Below are 20,017 nucleotides of genomic sequence, written 5' to 3'. Positions count from 1 at the left end.
TCCCTTCCCCTCCCCACAACAGACACCCTGTGAGGTGGGTGGGGCTGAGAGAACTCTGACACAAACTGCTCTTTTTCAAGGACAGCTGTGCCAGAGCTTGTGACTGACCCAAGGTCACATCAGCAGGTGCAAGTGGAGGAGTGGGGAATCAAACCCGGTTCTCCCAGATTAGAGTCCGCACACTTAACCACTACACCAAACTGGCTGTGCATGGAATAAATCTTGCAAATTGGTTTTTTAAAATTATTTTTTCCTGCATACCGTTGTACTTACCAGCCATGTTGGAAGCGATGTCATATGACTGCCCACGGCATTTTCTAAAGTCTATTTCAAGCTCAGTGAAATAGTTGAACACTAAATCAGCCATGCTTTGTCCTGAGTGGTCTTTTAGCTCAAGGAAAGTTAAAAATCTCTCACTTGGCAAACCATCTTCAGGTGATACATATCTGATAATTAAAGTCAACAGATCAGTATGTGAAATGTTGGGAGTGGAATCTACTGAAAAGCTGAAATATCCAGCCTTTCTCACATCAGCCAGAATTGCATCCTTAACTTTTTTTGCCATGAGTTGAATAATTTCCTCACATATTTTGTTGTTCAGTCGCACAGTCGAGTCCGACTCTTCGCGACCCCATGGACAATCTCCCGCCAGGCTCTCCTGTCTTCCGCCGTCCTCCGAAGTTGGCTCAATTTCATGTTCGTTGCATCGCTGACACTGTCTAACCATCTCATCCTTTGCCGTCCCCGTCTTCTTTGACCTTCAATCTTTCCCAGCATCAGGGTCTTTTCCAGTAAGAGGGATTGCCTGATCCAGAATGGCCATACCGATTGATATGAGCAAGTAAAAATGGATCAGATTTTGCCACTAGTTCTAAAAGACCAAGATTATTGCCATCATTTGGAGAGCCAAAGTATTCATTGTCTCCTCTGAATGGGAAGCCACGTTCTACAAGAGTGCATATTACAGCAATAATTCTCTCCATGACATGCCGCCAGTACTGCTGTTCTGCTTTTATTTGTTCCTCTAGCTTGGAACCCTTGCTTCCTTGTTAGGTAGGCCAACATGGCATTCCTATGCTTTTCTGAGTTTTCATGAGTTTGGATAAGATGGGGTTTTTGCCAGTCATCAAACCCTTCAGTAGCATAGCTAAAGCTGTGGCACCCACCCTCAGCCCTGAGGGACTGAGTAGCTGGTTTGTGGCTCGTGAGCCCCGCTTCGCCTTCCCACCTCCTTGGTGGGCTTCTGTCACTCTTCAGTAGCTGCCACCACTCACTCACTTCCTTATGCCTTTCTTGAGGGGCAGTGAGACCCCTCTGGCTGACTCCTGGGGTTTGGAGATGAAAACCCCTAACTTTGGGTTTCTCCTGGAGGGTTGGCACTTGCACATTTTTGAGCTTTTTCCCTCCCAGGACCCATCTTAAGGCACGGGTAGTGGGCAGAGCAGGGGAGACTCCATGGTCAGATCACCAGACTGGGGTTTTAAACAAAGATTTTATCGACTATTTACAAGTAACAGGATTTTAAACAAAAAAAGGCACTTTAAATCAAACACAGATGGGAAAACACCACTGGGCACAAATAAAATAAGACAAAACACAGTTCCTCTGTCCCTGAACTGATCCCTATACTTATTTTCCCTCGGGATGAGGTTCAGTTACCAACCTGCAGCCTGGCCTCCTGCCTTCTACAGATAGTTCTGGATCCCTCTGAGGATCCCTTCCCACTGCTGCCTTTCCTGATCCCCAAGGCCTCTCTCTGCCTGTGGGCAATCTGCAGCAAGAGCCTCCTGGCCTCTCTGAGGGTTGCAGGATGACTCCCCCCTCCCAGGCTGGCTGGAGCATTTATATCTTCTGACTCTGCCTCCTGGCTTTCCCGCACTTTTTGGCCATAGAAGCATCTGGGATTTGTAGGCCTACCTGGAGTTTTGCCCTACTTCCCAGGGTGGTTGGCCATTTTAACTAAACTAAACAACCTAAACTAAAGCAAACAAAAGATGGAGTCTATTCTGTCACATCCAACAAGCCAACCCTATAGCACAACATCATTTTCCAATCTAAACATTTTCAAAAGTTTATAAACTCCCAAAATTGCCAAAAGGATTCAAAATAATTTTCTCCAAGACACATGCAATTAGGAGGCTTGAAAATGATGCAAAAAGATAGGTTAATAATTAACTATAATTTCTCATCTAATAATTCCAGCAGCAGCAAACATCAGACTCCCATCCAACAATCAATACTAGCCATTTAAAAGAGCCAACTGCCAAAAAATGTTATATAAAATAAATATGTAAAATGTTGATTAGATTCTGCAATGGCTTAAGAACAATTAATCTACTATTAATGTGTGAAGCAGTATTGTTTGGATTTATTAGCATGACAATTGGCACCATCAATATTCCTTTTCGTATCCAAGAAGTTCTGAGAAAGGGGTTGTAAGTGCATGCTGCAGGGCTCTGTGAAGCGTGAAAGATAGATTTCCCTGCCTGGGAGGTGTGAGGCCAGTGCCCGTCACATGTGCTTGCTCTGTTTAAGCCAAGGAGGAGGGAAGGAATGTAAGGGACTTGGGAGAGCTTGCTTGCCTGGTCTATCTGCCCCAGCCGACCCCCCACTCGCCCTCTCCTACTGATTAAAGTACAGCATGTACCACTACTGACCTGACCCTTGAGCTGAGAAAGGTTGTGCAGCTGGTTGTTGACTCTGTGCTGCTGGGTCTGGAGTCCTGGAGTCTGAATAATGAATACTCTGAATAATGGCACCAGGGACCTAGAAGGGGCAAGGCTTGTCAGTTCAACCCATGCACGGTCTCATCAGGGCTGGCCTTAAGGCAATTGGAACAATTTGGCCAAATTGGGCCCTGCGGGCCGCTTCTAAAGAGGCCCCCACACCAGGGCAATCTAGATGGATTTTATTTATATCTCTAAGATTTTGCAGATTTTGGCTGTGAATTGGGACCCCACAAAAAATTTACAGTTGGGCCCCAGAGTTTCAAATTGGGCCCCACTGGCTGGCCCTGAGTCTCATAGTTGCTGGGCCCGAGTTGCCCTGCCCTCGCATGAAGTCTTGGGTTTGCAATTTTGGGAGAGGGGAGACTGCCTGCTGGGAGGGGGCAGGACTGTAGAGGCCTCCTAGCTTTAGAGGCCCTAGGCTTCAGCCTACTTAGTGTCACACGAGCTGGATGACCCCTTGTCGCTGTCGCTGGACCCCGACTGCTGCGGACTATCTGCCACCTTGACCCACCGCTTGGAGGAACTGCAGAGGCTATCGGGAGGGGAGGAGGTTACGCCACCACCCTCCGCTCTCCCTCAGCTGGTCAGACAGTGCTTTCTCTCTCTCAACTCCCATCTTTCGTGTCGCCAGTGCCTCATCCTCCTTGGCCTCTGCCTTTGTTCCTTCCTTTTATTCCCTCCCCGTGCCACCTGTTTTCCCCTGCGCTCCACCCTCCATCCCCCCTCAGCCCCGCCCCCTCCTCTTATGCCGAGACGCTGAGCTGTGGGTATGGCTTCCTCCCGGCTCTCTATCTCTTGCCTTAGTGGTGATGTTGGTCTCGCGTCTCTCCTTCCCCAAGCCGCTCTGGGCCGTGGACGAGCCCGATGGCCCGGCTCGATCCCCTTTCCTCCCCCCGAGGCTTCTTCCCGTGGAGCCAGACGCTTGTCAGGGGCGATGTCGCCCAGGCGACCTGGAGTCGTTCCGTTGGGATCTGGAGGCTGTGGCAGCGTCATGGCGGTTCGGCCTCGCTCTCTGGTAGGTTCTGCGGAGGCCAGGGTTTGGGGGGTTGGTGCTGTCAGAGGCCCGAGCGGCGGTGGCCATCCCTGGGGAGGCCCGCCCTCAGGACACTTAGCCTATACATAAATCCGGCACTGCCTGGCCCCCATATCTTATATCCTAGGTGTCCCTCTCCCCCTCTCTTTTTTATTTCTCCCTTCCTTCAAGGAGCTCAGGGTGGCATACACCTGTACCACATCTCTATCAGGTATGGTAAGCCTAGAGGAACTGGCTGGCCCAAGGTCACCTGGTGAGCTTCTTGGCTGAGCAGGGATTTTAATCTGAACCTATCCTAGTCTGGTTTTCTGCCTACTACAAAACCCTAACAACTTCAGCTTGATTAGCAGCTGCTGCCCCAGCTCCTAATGCTGTGCCCTGTTGGCTAGGAGTAACTGCCCCCCCAATGAAGGAATGGTCTAAATGGACAGTAATCGTTCATGGACTTCCACATGAACCACGTGGTTCCACTTGCATGGGAGTTTTTCTACTACAGAACAAATGAATATTTAAACCCTACTGCTTCCAGTACATGAATCTCTCACCATACTGAGTGGTGTGGAAGAGCCTTTCTAGTAAGAAAGGCAGTGCGTTAAATCTGGGTGCCTTGCTACTTTTAAGCCCCAAACCTTAATATTTATTTATTTATATGTTCATCCCCTATTTTTCTTCTCAGTGGGGAAACAAAGCAACTTAAAACATTGTTTTCTTCTCTGCATTTTATCCTCACAATAACCATGGTGTTGGGCTGAGAGAGTGACTGTCCCAACATTGTCCAGCAAGCTTCCATGGCATAGTAGGCATTTGAATCTTGGTTTCCCAGAACATAGTGTGATACTCTAATAATTTAATATATCTTCCTTCTGACTAATATATTTTTGTGACCTACTGTGTTCAGGTCAACACTTAAACACTAGCTTAAGCGGTACCTTACGCACGTATACCAAAATTTCCAAAGCTTTATAGTGCATTGATGTGTATGGGACATTCAAACTGTTATCATGTATCTTAGTGCTCATCTCTGTTTAGATCCATTGGTTTTAAGAGTTCACTTGATGATTTGAGAATATTCTACAGCTAAAGCTGCTGTGTACATATGCATGTGAATTAATTACTGGTTATTTACCTTCCCTAAATAAGCTTTTCCCTATCTTCTGAAAGTTTTCTTATACTATTCTTCTTCATTTTTCCAGGAAAAATGGAGGCTACTGCCAGCATTTCTGAAGGTTTGTCTATCTGCATGTGTTCACAGTTGCTAATAAGGGTGTCCCTTTAAATTGAAATATTCTCATCAATAAGAAATACTGCTAACGTCATATCTTATGCTACCAGTAAATACTAATTTGAAACATGAAGGCAGCATTCAAATGTTGCTACAAGCAGCAGTTAAATTCCATTCATATGTGATTCATCGGACAACGTGGCTTTGCCACCAACTATACACAGGTGTCATCCTGGCTCCCTGAAAACTTTATCAATATGTGTTTTGTTTGTTCATTTTTGTTTATATTTTTCTGTGCACTTAAAGGATCTGAGCTACACAAGTAATAAACATACTGGTGGTGTGGTCTTAATAGATGTCTCAAATAAAAGGGAGGAATCCCCAACCTCCATTTTCAGTGATTCTTCTTGACATTTGTCACCTAAGTCAGCTATTGCTGTATTCTGGGTTTGTGCTGTGAATTGACAGTTCAGGGTTCGTTGATGTTGTGGAAAGCCAAAGTAATATGTTAGATAATAAAGCAGAAACACTTCAGTGGAAAGTTTTTCTGTTTGGGTGCTCATTAAATAATATCTGTCTACTGATTTGAACACTATTCATGGAGTTTATTTTTACCAGAGATAATCTTATGTTGTGGTTTTTGTAGGTGAAAGGACTTGTAAAGCAGCATATAGACTCATTCAATTATTTCATCAATGTAGAGGTAAGCCTTTTTTTAATAGCAGAAAGAATAAAATATGGGCTCTTCCACATTGTCATTTTGTCCCTGTTGCTTCAGTGTTCCCCCCCCAATGTATTTTGCTCTCTCTAGTAGTCCCAGAGGGAGCAAAACACATGTGGAAAATGCCCCCCCCCCAAAAAAAAACAATAGGAACAAACAAGTGACAAACATGACAGTCCGGAAGAGCCTTATGTAATAAATCCTTTGTCCTGCAACACTGTGTAGACTTGATTTCTTTTATTTCTAGATAAAGAAAATTATGAAAGCCAATGAGAAAATCACAAGTGATGCTGACCCAATGTGGTACTTAAAGTAAGTCTGCATTTGATTTTGGTGGTGGCTTATAGAGAGAGGTAGGGTGGGGAATGCTTAGTGTTTGAACTTTACTTCCTTGGTACATTCTGCATGGTCCTTATATTTAATCTCTGAATGCTGTTTGGTTTTGTGTGAAGCATCACTGTTGTACAATATGGCGTGTAATGTTAATGATCAGTTCAGTTGCAGTATAGTCCAGTACGAGCTATTCTGCAAGATGTTCTATATTTCAGTGAAATGCAATTTCTAGGCTGCAGTCTGTCTCAGTTTGGTTGTTTAAAATGAGATTTACGTCACTCCCATTCATCATTTTCCCTAAATGGTATTGTTGGATTTACTGTCAAGAGAAACAGGCTGTTCTATTTAACTACTGTGGACATCCTTACCAGCACAAGGAGAGGCTGGGTTCTACTAACCCTCTTTTTCCTTCTCTCAGAATCTGATGAACATTGCCATAGTTGAGAGGAAGATACCTTTTATATTTTTGCCCTTGGTGTTTTTTATATGTACTTGGAGGTTGATTGTTTTTTTATAAGTGGAGGTTTAGATGGCATTGATCTTAAGTGGTGTAGCAATTACAAGGATTGGACTAGTTTCTGGGGGACCCCAATTTGAATCCCCATATGTGCCATGGAAACTTGCTGCATGACCTTTGGCCTGTCACACATTCTCAGCCTAACCTACCTCGCAGAGTTGTTGTTAGGATAAAATGGAGGAGAGGAGAATGATGTAAGCCACTTTTGGTCCCCATTGGAGAGAAAAGTGGGGTATAAGTTAATAAAATTAAAAAATAAAATTACTTGTTTGAGCAACTGGGACTGTATCTTATTTTTGATATATATTTTTTTAATGTGATCTTATTTGTTTCCTTTATGGGCTTATACTAGCAATGCTTATGTTGCAGATATCTTAATATCTATGTGGGTACTCCCGATGTTGAAGAAAGCTTTAATGTAACAAGACCGGTTTCTCCTCATGAGGTATTGCATAGATTTTGCACCACTGACTCCATTTGTACAGCAGCTCACGGGGTTAACATTTCTTGCTATAAGTGATCACAGTGAGTGAGATGAGAGAGACTTTCAGTCTTGTAGAATATGTTGATTTTCAAAATGCATATTCTTCCCTTTTTGTTGTGCATGTTTTGAATTAAGGTAGTAAGTTAACATCATGTCTGATGACTTGGCAAGACTATAAATTTTCTTTTTAAAAATCATTTCTCACCTTTCTTCAGTTAGTGAATGAATGACCATTATTGTTGGGAAAACCTAGACCCAAAATAAGTAGTAACACAGTAAAGTAACATATTAGCAAGATGGGCATTTTTTGTATCTTTCATCCAGTCCTGTCAGTAGGCTAAAAACATGCAAATAAAATGAGCCATAAGATCCTTTCTGCTCTACACCTTTGTGTTCTGAATGGGAACAACATGTTTGTATTTAGAATCAAGAGCAATATTAATATGCTGATCTTCTTACAGAGTTCCATATTGTGCTACTGTTAAAGGGCTAGGGAGAAAAAACTGTGCAGTGACAGTTATCTTAGTATTTCTCCTATGCTGCTGTATTCTAGAAATAAAATAATTGTATCTGAATACCACTTAATGGTTTGTCTCCTCCCCAACACACATAATTAAGACAAATTAAAAGCAGAGTTAAAATCCTTACAAGGACATAAAAACAGCAGTTATACCATTGGTGAGGAAGGAAGGATCACTGAGGAAATGCCAAACAAAACAAAAAAGTTCACCTTATGGCAGAAGATGACACCGGAGGGGGACAGATGAATGTTGCTGGGGAGAGAGTTCCAGAGCTTTAGTGCCACGACCGAGAAGGCCCTCTTCCGAGTTGCCACCTGCCAAATCTTATAAAGTGGGAGCACCCAAAGGAGGGCCTCTGGAGGTGATTGCAGTGGTCAGAAGCCACCTTGGGAGCTATGTGGTGACAGTTTGTTCACAATATTTATATGCTGCCTCTCCAAGTATCTTTCAGGCAGTTTGCAAAAGGCAAGTGACAGTAAAACTTCACTGTAAGATAAAACAGTGAAGACACAATATAAAACTTTATGTAAGTTTGTTAAAACAGAATAGATTAAAATTAGAATAGAAATCTTAAAAGCCTAAAATTGTATGTCATAAAAACCATATAAAAATTAGAGGAATGGTTTCTAAAACTACAGTGGCATACAACAAGATAACTGATAAAATTCCACAGGAGAAAAAGGGATTTCTGAAAGGTCTAAATGAATAAGGAGGTTTTTACTTGGTGCTTAATGGGCTCTTAAGTGCTATACCAGGTGAGGTTCTATAGGGAGGGAGTTACACAGGCCATGCAACAGAACCAAAAAAGGCCCTGTCTTTGATGCTCACCCACTTGACAGCAGGGCACACAAAGTAAACAAATGGCTAAGGTTTTTTGTTTTTATGTTTTTAAGAAAACTCTCCCTTCCCCTTAAAAAGCATACCAGTTTTTTCTCCAGAAATTAGAAGCATGCACAAAATTGTGTCTCAGGTAGGATACTAAGTAGCTTTCTCAGACACAGTGTGAGGAATTAAAAATATTTTTTCAAAAGTTAGTTCATTTCTCAGGGATTTTATTACATGAGCTATAGAGTGTTTCAGGCTTCTGTATAGAAAGTGTTTAACTGTGTGGCTCTTCTCTTTTAAGTGTCGCCTGAGAGATATGACTTATTCTGCCCCAATTACAGTGGACATTGAATACACTCGAGGTAGCCAGAGAATTATTCGCAATGCACTACCTGTTGGCAGGTAAGGGTTATTGCTACTTCTCACGTTGGTGATATCAATTATTATTTGCTGTGCAAGAACACTAGACTAGTTTTGCAAGGGCACAGTCTACTAGGCTTTGCTGTGATTTATCTTCCATTCATTTTCAGTGGAACATGCAAATCTTTTCTGGGAAAATACAATTTGGTTCATTTCGTGGCATGCCTGGTTTGCTAATCACGAACCATCACAAACTGTTAGGGGCACTGTCAGATTTGTGACTCTATAGAATGGATCCTTTGCAAAACTTGCAGGGCATCTCTGGCTCACACTCCTCTACCTGCTCTCCAAGTTTGGTGAGGATATATGGGGTCCAAGTTACCCCCCCACCACCACCAAAGAAGGTTCCCCCAGAAAAGTGTTTTCTGGGGAAATGACCACCTCACCTCACAGGTAGACACTCTTGTGCATATCTATTTTCAGTGCCATCCTAAACAGAATAACACCCTTCTTAGTCCATTGAAGTCTTAGAATTCTGCTAAGTGTGCTGATGCAAGAGTTGTTAATTCAGACCGCAAAGGATGAGACCAACATATTTTGACCGTTACATCTGCTGCAGAAACAATTTTTTGCTACCTACTTTCTCACTCTAAAAATTTTAGAACTTGGCAGATTGAGAGTAAGTTTTAAAAACTGAGGCACACAAAACTGGTTTTTTGTGCAATGTTATGACATGAAGGCTATTAAAATAAAAAGTTTTAAAACTGGTTAGCTTATCTCAAAAATCCATGAGCTGTTTGCTGTGTCTGAGACAACTACTATAGTGAAATGCAGTCAAATGCAGAATATTATTGGTTATGAAAAGCTAGGGACTAATGGAAATTACTATCTTGACCAGCGTTGTTTTTCAGCATCCAGTGATGGTGCTAGATGTGTCTCGCTACTGTGATTTGCCAAGATAATTCTTCTATTTTGGATTTCTTGTAGAATGCCAATAATGCTGCGCAGTTCCAATTGTGTCCTTACGGGGAAAACTCCTGCTGTCTGAATTTGGCAAGCTTAATGAATGTCCTTTAGATCCAGGTGAGTTACTTCCTAACATTGTTGGGTCCTTTTTGGTACACTGGAACCTCTCCTAATGTGTTAACTCAGTGGAAACTTAACACTGCTTGCAGTGCATTTCTAAGCTTAGTTACACCCTTCTTTGCCCTTTGATTTCAGTGGGCTCAGAAGGGTATAGCTGTGCTGTTTACAGTTGCACTGATGTTAGGCAAGTATGGACTATCGTGGGCTCCTCCGCGGCCTTACCGGCCGCTGTGGCGAGACTGACGCTACCTGCGCCGAGCTCTACGCAAATCCCGGGGAAGAATGGTGGTCTCATAAGCACTCGAGACCCCAAACCCCTCCCTCAACGCTCACAACGGGGCTGGAGGAATCCGGAAGAGAAGGGGTTGGGGGAACAGACTGGCACGGACCGCGTTCAAATGCTGAATGGGGGGGGAGGGCCCGGTTGAAAGAGCGAGACAAAGAATAACATTTATTTATTAAAATATTTATACCTTGCCTTTCCCCATGGCATAAGGTTGCTTACAAATCTCAATTTAAAACATACAAAAATTCAGTAAAGCTCCACATAACCCCTATAGAGTAATCTGAAAGTTTGCCATCCAGGAGCAAAGCAGCACCAACAGTAAGCTGTACAACTTGTAGTTTGCTTGGTATCCGGCCCCTAGGTATTTTTAGAGTTTGCAAGGGCTTGGGCTGCCTCTGTCAGTTTAGCTAGTAGGAGACACCCAGCAGAGAAGTTGTGTGCATAGCCTTGCAAGTCTGTACTGTGGTGAGATGCTATTTTGATTCTGGTAAGACAAGTGTCAATATAGGCTTCCTGTTCTCTAATTTACAGGTGGCTACTTCATTGTCAAAGGTGTTGAGAAGGTAATTCTTATTCAAGAGCAGTTATCCAAAAACAGGATAATTGTAGAAGCTGACAGAAAAGGGACAGTTGGTGCTTCTGTTACCAGGTAATAGAATTATGGACATGTCACATCTTTATATCACATAAACGTCTTTTCCCTTGTTTTGAAGTTGATGCATTATTTGTCAGATACAAGCAACTGCTTGTTAAATGTAATTCTAAATATCTAATCCTTACAGTATAAATGTTACATAAATCCTACCAAAGCTTTCAATCAATTAATTTGATTTAGTGTAAAAAAAGGCTCATAATCTGTATACTATTTGCTGAAGAGGTATATTATGCCTAGTTCTAAGTTCCAAGGAAAATGGAGTTTGCAGACTGAAGCAAGATCTGGTGATCTGTTTGATATTTACTATAACATCCCAGAGCTAAGTGCTGTGCCATATGACATATTTTGCACAGAACCCTTTTAGGATCTGTTCATTGTTGTGATTCATGAAGGGATCATCTCATCCCCCCACCCCCAAATAGCAACATTCATGGTTGGGAGCCTTTCAGTAGGGCAGAGAAAGATGCCCACCCACTGACATGACAAGGTTTCTGCACACTTGGTGGAAGGGCCATCCTTGGCTCTCCCCAAGGATGCTAAAACTATTACTTTGTAAAAAAATTTAAAACCCTGTTGAAACTATAATGTGTTAGTATTCAGGAGTGGGGAATATGAGTCATGGTGAGAATTTCCTTATTATTTATTTACCCCATCACCAAACACAAATCCTATAGTGTTTCTGTTACATGCAGAAAAATGAGGTCACCTACATACAAGGCTAATTTTCTGCATTTGGGGGGACTCCTTGAGTATGTGGGGAAATATTAGTATGTAATATTTTTAAAAGGAATCCTTACAAAGTTCTGATAGGTATTTAGCATTCTATCAGCTGTGGAATGTTGAGGGGAGTAGAGCATTATTTTAAAAAAGGAGGAAAACAGAGAGGAGAAGTGAAATTTTTTGTGCTTGAGTCCCAGACAGCTTTTAAGATCCTGCAGTGAGGAGATAAGGGTCAGGGAGGGGAACCAGGAGACACTCATCCCCCAACCCTAATTGCCTCCTCCCTGTCAGTCCAGGATGCTATACATTTTTTAAAGCGGAGAGCGAGAAGGAGGGAGGGATCTTCAGCTGCAAAGGGGGCAGAGTCCCTGACACTTTATGGTATTTTGAAATGTTTGTAGGGGGTGCCAAAATTCAGAAACCCACTCCAAATCTCCAGCAACACGGAGAAGAAGAAGTAAAATTATTCCTATCCTGTCCCGCACTGCTCAAGTGTAGGGTTACATAAGCAGATTCATAATTACCTTCTCCAAACTTTGTCAGTCCAGGCACTTCAGAGCTAGACCTCAGGTTCAGGACTAGGTGAGCAGGATGGTGTTCAGCCAGCTCCAGCACTCAGCACTGTGGTATAGTGTGCTGTGGGAAAAATTGACTAATTATATATTAACCCCTCCTCCCACATATCTCATTTTCTAGCAGGCCCACAATATAAGACATTCTGTTTTTAAAGCATTTAATTTCAGTCAGTGACAAATCAAATTATTCTAAAGATTCTTAGTATGAAAAATGTAAATGACCAGATCCTCCCCCCCTCCCCCCTTTTAAAAATTTGTGTAGCTCCACTCATGAGAAGAAGAGCAGAACTAACATGACTGTGAAGCAGGGAAGGTTCTACCTGAAGCACAACACCCTCTCAGAAGACATTCCTATTGCCATTATCTTTAAGGTAACATTTTTTTAAAAAAAGAACAGGTTGTATGTTAGTGCTGAGAACTCCCTGCAGAAGAATCCCAGATACTAAGTTTTCATTTGTTTCTGGTGCATGTGCTGTTGTTTTAGGATGCTGTGTAAACTATAATCTGTCATCTGAATTCCTTGGTTGTTAACTGTTGGGTTAACTGGCTCGGTGGCGGAGCAGTCGCTTGGCATACTTCAGGCCCCAGTCTCGATCTCTGGCATCTGCAGTTAAAAGACAGTAAAGGTAAAGGTTCCCTTGCTCGAAAGCTAGTCGAGTCTGACTCTAGGGTTGCGGTGCTCATCTCCGTTTCAAAGCCGAAGAACCAGCGCTGTCCAAAGACGTTTCCGTGGTCAGGTGGCCGGCATTACTAGACGCCGAGGCGCATGGAACGCTGTTACCTTCTCACCGAAGTGGTCCCTATTTATCTACTTGCAATTTCTTGCTTTCGAACTGCTAGGTTGGCAGGAGCTGGGGCCAGAGATGGGAGCTCACTCTGTCATGTGGCAACTCGGGCCTCGAACTGCTGAACTACTGACCTTCCACAGCCTGTAGTTCAGCGTCTTAACCACTTGAGCCATTGCAGTAGGTAATGATAAAAGGCAGTAGGTAATGATAAATACCCTGTATGAGATCCTGGAGAGCTTCTGTCAGCCAGTATAGACAATAATCTTCATGGACTAATGGTCTTTTTCAGTATATGGCAGCTTCATGTGTCCATGGATTATACCTTGACCTAAGGTGGGTTACATTACTGGAAAAATTGCCACATTCTTTTTAATTATTAATGGGGGGCGGGGGGGGAGACTATATGCAGAGACAGCATTAGACTCTTCTTCAAAAGAGGAAGATAGCTGGATGGATGAAATGTTTTGCTGGGCAGATTTGGTCTCCTTTAAACTGGTTTTCTATATTTAGGTTTTCTAATTCGGTTGGCCAGTGCCAGAGGAGCATTCAGGATTAGACCAGACAGTAACTAACTTTAAGAAATATTGCCAGAAGAGGGCAGCACTTGCTCATAACTTCAGAACAGCATGAATAACAAAGATGTTTGGATGTGAAAGGATTTTACTAGGGGTAGATATTTATTTGTTGCTAGCACATTTCTGGCAAAGTTATTAAATTGCTGGCACACTTCTGACAAGGCATTTTCTGTGGTGACACCTTGTCTTTGAATATCTTTCCCCTTGAGGATTGCCTGGCACCTGACCTTACTGTCTTCTAGGTGCCAGGCCAAAACTTTTTTTTTTAAACTCAAGCTTTTAATGAAGGGTGTTTTTTAACCTGTTTATGGGCTGCTTTGGGTCTGATTCTTGTTTTATGGATACGTTTATGCTGTTTGATGTCCCTGGATTGTTTTAATGGCTTGCTTTTGGTAACTCATGACGGTTTTATTTGTAAGCTGCCTTAAACAGGCATCTGGAGAGTTGGCATTAAGAATCTCCTAAACTAAAAACAACACCACCACACATTTTGGGGCCTCGGCAGCATTCTGGCTGTAAGATGTGAGTAGACAAGATGCAGGGTGGGGAATCGGAGGAGGAATCCGAGAGGGATGGTCCGTGTGGTGAAGCACGTGTTTCTTACTGTGCCCTGGAGTCACCCTGCTTTATCCTTTGGGTTTGATTTGTGGGACACCTTCTAAAAAGATTGGTCACCACTGCTCTAGGGAGTGTTTGATCCATTTCCTGATTCCCAGATTTCACATGCAAATTAATACCCATGCCAGCTCAGCACTTCCATCTGTGCTGAGTTTACATATTTTTAGATTCCTGCAGCAGCTGAGGGCATCCCAAATGGCCCTGAGCACCTTCTAAAAGATGAGATGCATATGAGATGAGGATTCAATAATATATATATATTTTACATCCCCGGAGGGATATTTTTTTATTTTGCAAAACTACAAACTACAAAGAAATAATAGGGAAGGGACTGCATCTAAGGAGAAAGAAAAGCAAACCACACTAATTTAAAACCCCAAGAGGAGGAGATCTTCTCACTGTTAGTTAAAATGTTAGTACTGTTAGAGTTAATATCACAATATACTTGTAGAGTTCTTGCTTTTTAACAGTTCGCTATTTATATGTTATTTTATTAGTTGTTATGAGAGAAATCTCTGATCATCATCTTATTCTTTGGTTCAAAAGGCCATTTTCCAAGTCCTTCTGCCTTTACTTCGGCTTTCTGTCTCTAAAATCATATACCACTCTGACAGGTCCAGCACCCTTTTCTGCCGCAGAGTCCTCCTCCGTTCCCGAGGTAACAGTCACTTGACTTTGCATCTTCCTCTTTGGACTCTTCCTCTTCCCCCAGCTGTCCTCTCAGAAACTCTTTAGCTTTAAAAGTGGAGTCTATCTTCTCTCTTCTATCGTTGATTTTAAAGATGACACCTTCCGGAACCGCCCATCTGTACGATATCCCATTTGTCTGAAGAAAAGAAATTAGATCCTTGTAGTTTTTCCTCTTTTTTCTGATTTCAAATGGAATGTATTTTAACGTTTTGATGATTGCATTTCCCATTTTCAGTGGAGTTGCTGAGGTTGCTTTTAAAATGGTGTCCCTAGTTTGTCTTCTTACAAACTTGACCGCTATTTCTCCAGGTAGATTATTTTTTAAAATGTAATTGGAGTATGCCCTATAGGCTACTTCCATTTCGTTTACAAGTTCACCCGCTGTTAAGCCTACTACTGGAGCGATAAGTTCACTGAGCACCTTCTTCAAATCTTCTCGATCTGTTTCAGGAGCCCCCTGAAACCTGAGAACCATGTTGGCTTTTTCCATCTGTAGCTGTAAAACTCGGTTCTCTTGGCGATTCTGCCTCGTTTCCACCTCTCCCATCCTTTTCTTCAACTTCTTGCTTGTGGTGTCTATCTCTTTAATTTTCTCATTCTCCTGCTCCACTTTTTTCTCTGTTTCGTTCAGTTGGAGCTGCTGCGCAGCAAAATTTTTGTTCATCACAGTCAATTGCTGGTTAATACCATTGAGTTGTTCCATCACCGGCTTAAGCATGTCCGCCAGGAGTTTAAGGGCATCTGTTCCCTCTTCTGGCCTCGGGCTCTGCCCACCCAGCTTCGTCTTAAACTTTCTCTGCTGGGCCTCCATCTTTCCCGTTTTGTTTACAGTTTCTACCGCTCCCTCAAAACTTGGAAAACTCGTCAAACGACTTCGCGATTCAGATAAGTCTCTCAAAACATTTTCAGTTTACTTCCTCCCCTCACCCCCTTCATGTCCGTTTACCGCTCTCGCAAAAGAGGTGTCCCTCTTTGCAATCTCTGTTTTCGATCGCGGGGGGGGGGGAATCACTTTTCAAGCTACTTCGTTTTATTCTGAACTCACGTCCATTGTCGGCCAATTTATATGACCGCGCTCAATTTTACGCCATTCCGCCTGATCTCCGGCGCTTGTCCTGGTCAGTCCAGCTTGTGCCTAAGGGCCACTCAGCGACTGGTCCTTCGGGGCGGAGGGGAGCCTCAATTCTCCGGCATTACACCATCGAAGAGGCTACCCCTCAAAAGCCCCCTGGCCTGGAGCCTATCGCAAAGGGTCTGCGGGGGTGTCACTTGAGGCGGCACCCCTCCAGGCCTCCGGTGTGCGATTTGCCCTCCTCCGTTGTGAGGAGAGAGTCCGCCATCACTGTTCCGTCAACCGGAAGTCAGGATTCAAGAATGTTGATGCACCGTCTCAGAATAGTTATTGCCTGAGGCCTTACATGCACATGTCCCAGGAGACATAATGCGCGTTCATGGTTGTTGTTGTTTTTTGGGGGGGATTCCATTCTCCCTTGCAAGTCAAACTGCAGAATTGTCATTGTCATTGTCACTGTTGTCATTATCATTATTGACTTGTGGGCACATTATACGCTGATGCATCTGCATTGAACCTAATCGATTCCAGCCATCCTGATTAAGGAATGCATTACTTTAAGTGTATTTCCAAGGGATTTCTCTGTTACTTTCCTTTTTCTGTACATACTCTGAAAGTGCAGAACAGTTTGCAGACCCAAAATAAATGGTCTGCACTGCAAAATCAGGGCAGTTAGCTGTGTAAACCCAGCAGGTTCAAGACAGACATTTTCTTGATTTTTGCTGATGAGGAAAGGGAAGAGCACCAGTTCGGCTCTCGGGCCATTGCTTCTCTTATTTTACCAAGATACATGTATTCTTGGAGACTTGTCCATCCCTAAAGTCCTTGCTATGAGTTTGAGCTGGAAATCAAATGAACGTATTACTTAATGTTATTTACATGATACTACTCATGTAACAAGTAGGTTTTGAGTAGTGCCACATTAGAATCCACACAAATTAAGGCAAACTATCATCTTAAAGTCATTTTCTGCTCACTTATATGAATTTTTTTTTTGCCACAACCAAAGTAAACCGCCAAATCCACCCCAGCCACATGTTTCCCATGTGAGACACTGATGACCTACTATCCCACCCAGGGATGGAATAATCCATAAATCTCTCATCTTTGAGAAAAAGGGACATTCTGGTAAACAATGATCCAGTGTATCAGTTTTCCCAGTAGCACATAAGCACGGCCTCTCCAAATAGGGCACTTTCTTATAACAATCGTTCATTACTTGTGGTGGTATAGAATTCAACCTTGCTAGCCTAAAAGCTCTCCTCTATTGGGGGACAGTCAGCTGTTTAATGTACAGTGGGCAACTTCTGGGAAAATCCACTTATTATATGAGTGTTGTTTGCACAGAGAAACCTCTGGAGCTGCTTCCAGAATTTTGACAGCATAAAACACAATCCAGGCATCATTTGCTCCCAGATCTTTAAACCTGGGCTCAGTGCCTGAGTGTGTAAAGCTGCAGGAGGGCTGCATTTCCCTCTGTGGGGTTTGTTCTCCTGTACATATGCTTTAGAAATTAATGAGCATGAAATTGGGAGTGCCATAACTTTTCAGGTACACCAGAGACATCTAGGCACCTGATAATCCATATGTGAGTGTTTGCTGGGCATTGGTTTCTTCATGGCTCGCTGAAAATGTCTATGACTTCTGCGAGGAAGGCTTCTAGTTAGATATAGTTAGACATAAAGAGTGATGCAGCACACTTTTTCTAGGCAGGAGCTCTGTGCTTTTTATTGCCAAGTCTGTCACTGATCCATTTGGCAAATCATCTGTATTAGCTTCTCTTTCAAAGCCATTGTTCTGGTGTCCAGCTTCCCGTTTGGCACTCGACTCATATATGCCTGCCATCAACTCTCCTCCTTATTGGATGTAAGCTGCTTTGAGTGCTACACAGTAGAAAAACAGGACATAAGTTTAAATAGAGCTACCTCATATGATGCGTTATGCACACACATTATATACATTGTCATATTTACAGTGGTAATCCATGAGTATTCTTCTGCATCTACATGTCGCTGAAATGAGCAATTTGTTGGCCTTCCCCAGAGTGTTTACATGTAGTGAAATGTGTAAGTGTTGGTGATAGTCTTGCAGTCTATGTTTTTATGCTGGGTTTTAATTAATAAATTTTAATGTTTTGTTTTTACTATTCTTATTTTGTAAACCACCTTAGGCAGGTTCCCGGAGAGGAGTTGTAACATTTTTTAAAATAAACAAATAACTGTTTCACATGTGATGGGGAAGGGCTGTGTGTTGGGTACTTTTAGCAGAGTCAATAAGCAATGCAGCACACATGCATAATCAGCTTTAAGAAACGTTTACTAGAAAAATAGACGGAAGGGTTACACAGAATTAAAACAACAAAATTCTGACTAACTTTCTAGTTCTACGTCTTGCTAGTTTGTTTGCTGAAATTTGTGTGAGAACAATGGGAGAAAAGGTTTACCTTCACTGTTTCACCAACGCCCTATGATTTTCGCATATTGCTACCGCTGGTGCGGGCACTATTGGAGGGAACGGGACGTTTTTAGGGGACGGCAGGGCAGTGGGATATGCACTGCTGCGATTGTCTAGCTATGCCATTGAGAACACCATCTTGGTTTAAAATCTTAACATCTGGAATTAAGAACATAAGAACATAAGAACATAAGAGAAGCCAATGTTGGATCAGGCCAATGGCCCATCCAGTCCAACACTCTGTGTCACACAGTGGCCCAAAATACCAGGGGCCATCAGGAGGTCCAGCAGTGGGGCCAGGACACCAGAAGCCCTTCCACTGTTGCCCCCCCCCCCCAAGCACATCAGAGAAGCCAGGCTGGATCAGGCCTTCCACTCCAACGCTCTATGCCACAGTGGCTAAAACCCAGGGGCCATCAGGAGGTCCACCAGCGGAATTGAATAGGGGAGCACCGAAAATGTTTTTATGATGTCTATTTTATTGTTTCTTAATTGTCGATTTGTAATCTAACATTTTATATTTTCTTATTGTTATTATCTGGCATTGTGCCCTGTTAGCCGCCCTGAGCCTTCGGGGAGGGCGGGATAGAAATCCAAATAAATAAATAAATAAATAAATAAATAAATAAATAAAATACCTCCAAAGCCCCTACCCTTTGTGTATGTGACAAACAACATGTAGCATCCTCAATACATTGATCAGCCAATAGTAGCTCCCAAACTTATCTCATTAGGAATGGTACCTCCCTTTATCTGGTGAGAAATATGTGCCTAACACCTAAGTTGGTTCTAAGCTAACTAGCTAAAATTACCATGCATAAACAAAAGAGTTAACTCTTCCTTGACATTTGCAAAATTCCAACACCATAGCTTAGTGATAGAGTTTCTATATTGGCATGCAGAGGGTCCCAGGTTAAGTCCTGTTATCTCCAGTTAGAAGGATTAGGCAGTAGATGATATGAAGGACCTCTGCCTGAGCCCTTGGAGAGTAGCTATCAGAGCAGATCATGCATGTGCATACTGGAGGCATATACTGCCTGAGGCTGCATGCTGTGAGTCTCCTTCCTCATGGTCTTCAGCCATGTTGGTCTGTTCTGAGGAAAGATCCTCCAGGCGTCAGAATTGGGGAAGGAGAGGAGCTCACAGCACCCTTGCCCCCTTTCTTCACTGGTCTTCTCTCATGCAGGAAGCCCTGCTCTTCTCCTTTCTCCCCAGCCTGTCGTAGGAGTTTCTCTGCTGAAGGATGCCAGTCCAGCCCCCCCTTGATCCTGAACCCAATCCTGGTCCAGCCCTGCAAGCCTCTGCTGACAGGGCCAATCCGACACAAGGAACAATTGTGGTGGGAGGGGTAGCCCTGCCTCTCTTTCCTGCCTGTCTTCTGATGCCACCTCTTCACTCCCTTCTCCCCTCCCGGCCTAACTGAAGGCTTGATCCTGTTCCTGCCCTCAGCCTGTCTGGGCCTGGCCCCTCCCTTGGCCTCTTGGCTTGGCTGCTGTCGCCACTGGATCTGCAGTCTGCCATCATCTGCCCTGGGTGAGGGGCTGTCTTCCCTGGTGAACTCAGGCTGTTGGGGCCTATCTTCGGCCTTCACTGTGGCTACCCAGGTGTTGCCAGCTGATGGCATCTCTAGCCTCATCAGAATGGTCTGGGGCCAGCTCACACCCTTGGCAGCAGCTGTTCCTTCCCGACGCAGCTCCTTCTCCATCAGCCATCCCAGCAAGGCCTTCTCCTGCCTCCTTTCCCCACAGGCCTG

The 20,017-nt window shown here is 43.4% G+C and overlaps 1 protein-coding gene across 1 annotated transcript in view; it reads left to right on the top strand.

The window, feature by feature from the left end:
- POLR3B (polymerase (RNA) III (DNA directed) polypeptide B) overlaps positions 1 to 20,017 on the top strand; it is an 89,226-nt gene that overhangs the window by 2,854 nt on the left and 66,355 nt on the right. The window contains 9 exon segments of the mRNA XM_015427574.1: positions 4,956 to 4,988; positions 5,631 to 5,687; positions 5,953 to 6,017; positions 6,925 to 7,000; positions 8,687 to 8,787; positions 9,733 to 9,790; positions 9,792 to 9,828; positions 10,649 to 10,766; positions 12,330 to 12,438. Coding sequence (XP_015283060.1) covers positions 4,956 to 4,988; positions 5,631 to 5,687; positions 5,953 to 6,017; positions 6,925 to 7,000; positions 8,687 to 8,787; positions 9,733 to 9,790; positions 9,792 to 9,828; positions 10,649 to 10,766; positions 12,330 to 12,438 — 654 coding nt within the window.

The sequence above is a fragment of the Gekko japonicus genome, unplaced genomic scaffold (genome assembly GCF_001447785.1).
Source record: "Gekko japonicus isolate JY-2015 unplaced genomic scaffold, Gekko_japonicus_V1.1 scaffold28, whole genome shotgun sequence".
Taxonomy (NCBI): Eukaryota; Metazoa; Chordata; class Lepidosauria; order Squamata; family Gekkonidae; genus Gekko; species Gekko japonicus.
Note: the sequence above shows the minus strand (reverse complement) of the source record. Positions and strands in the feature narration are given on the sequence as shown.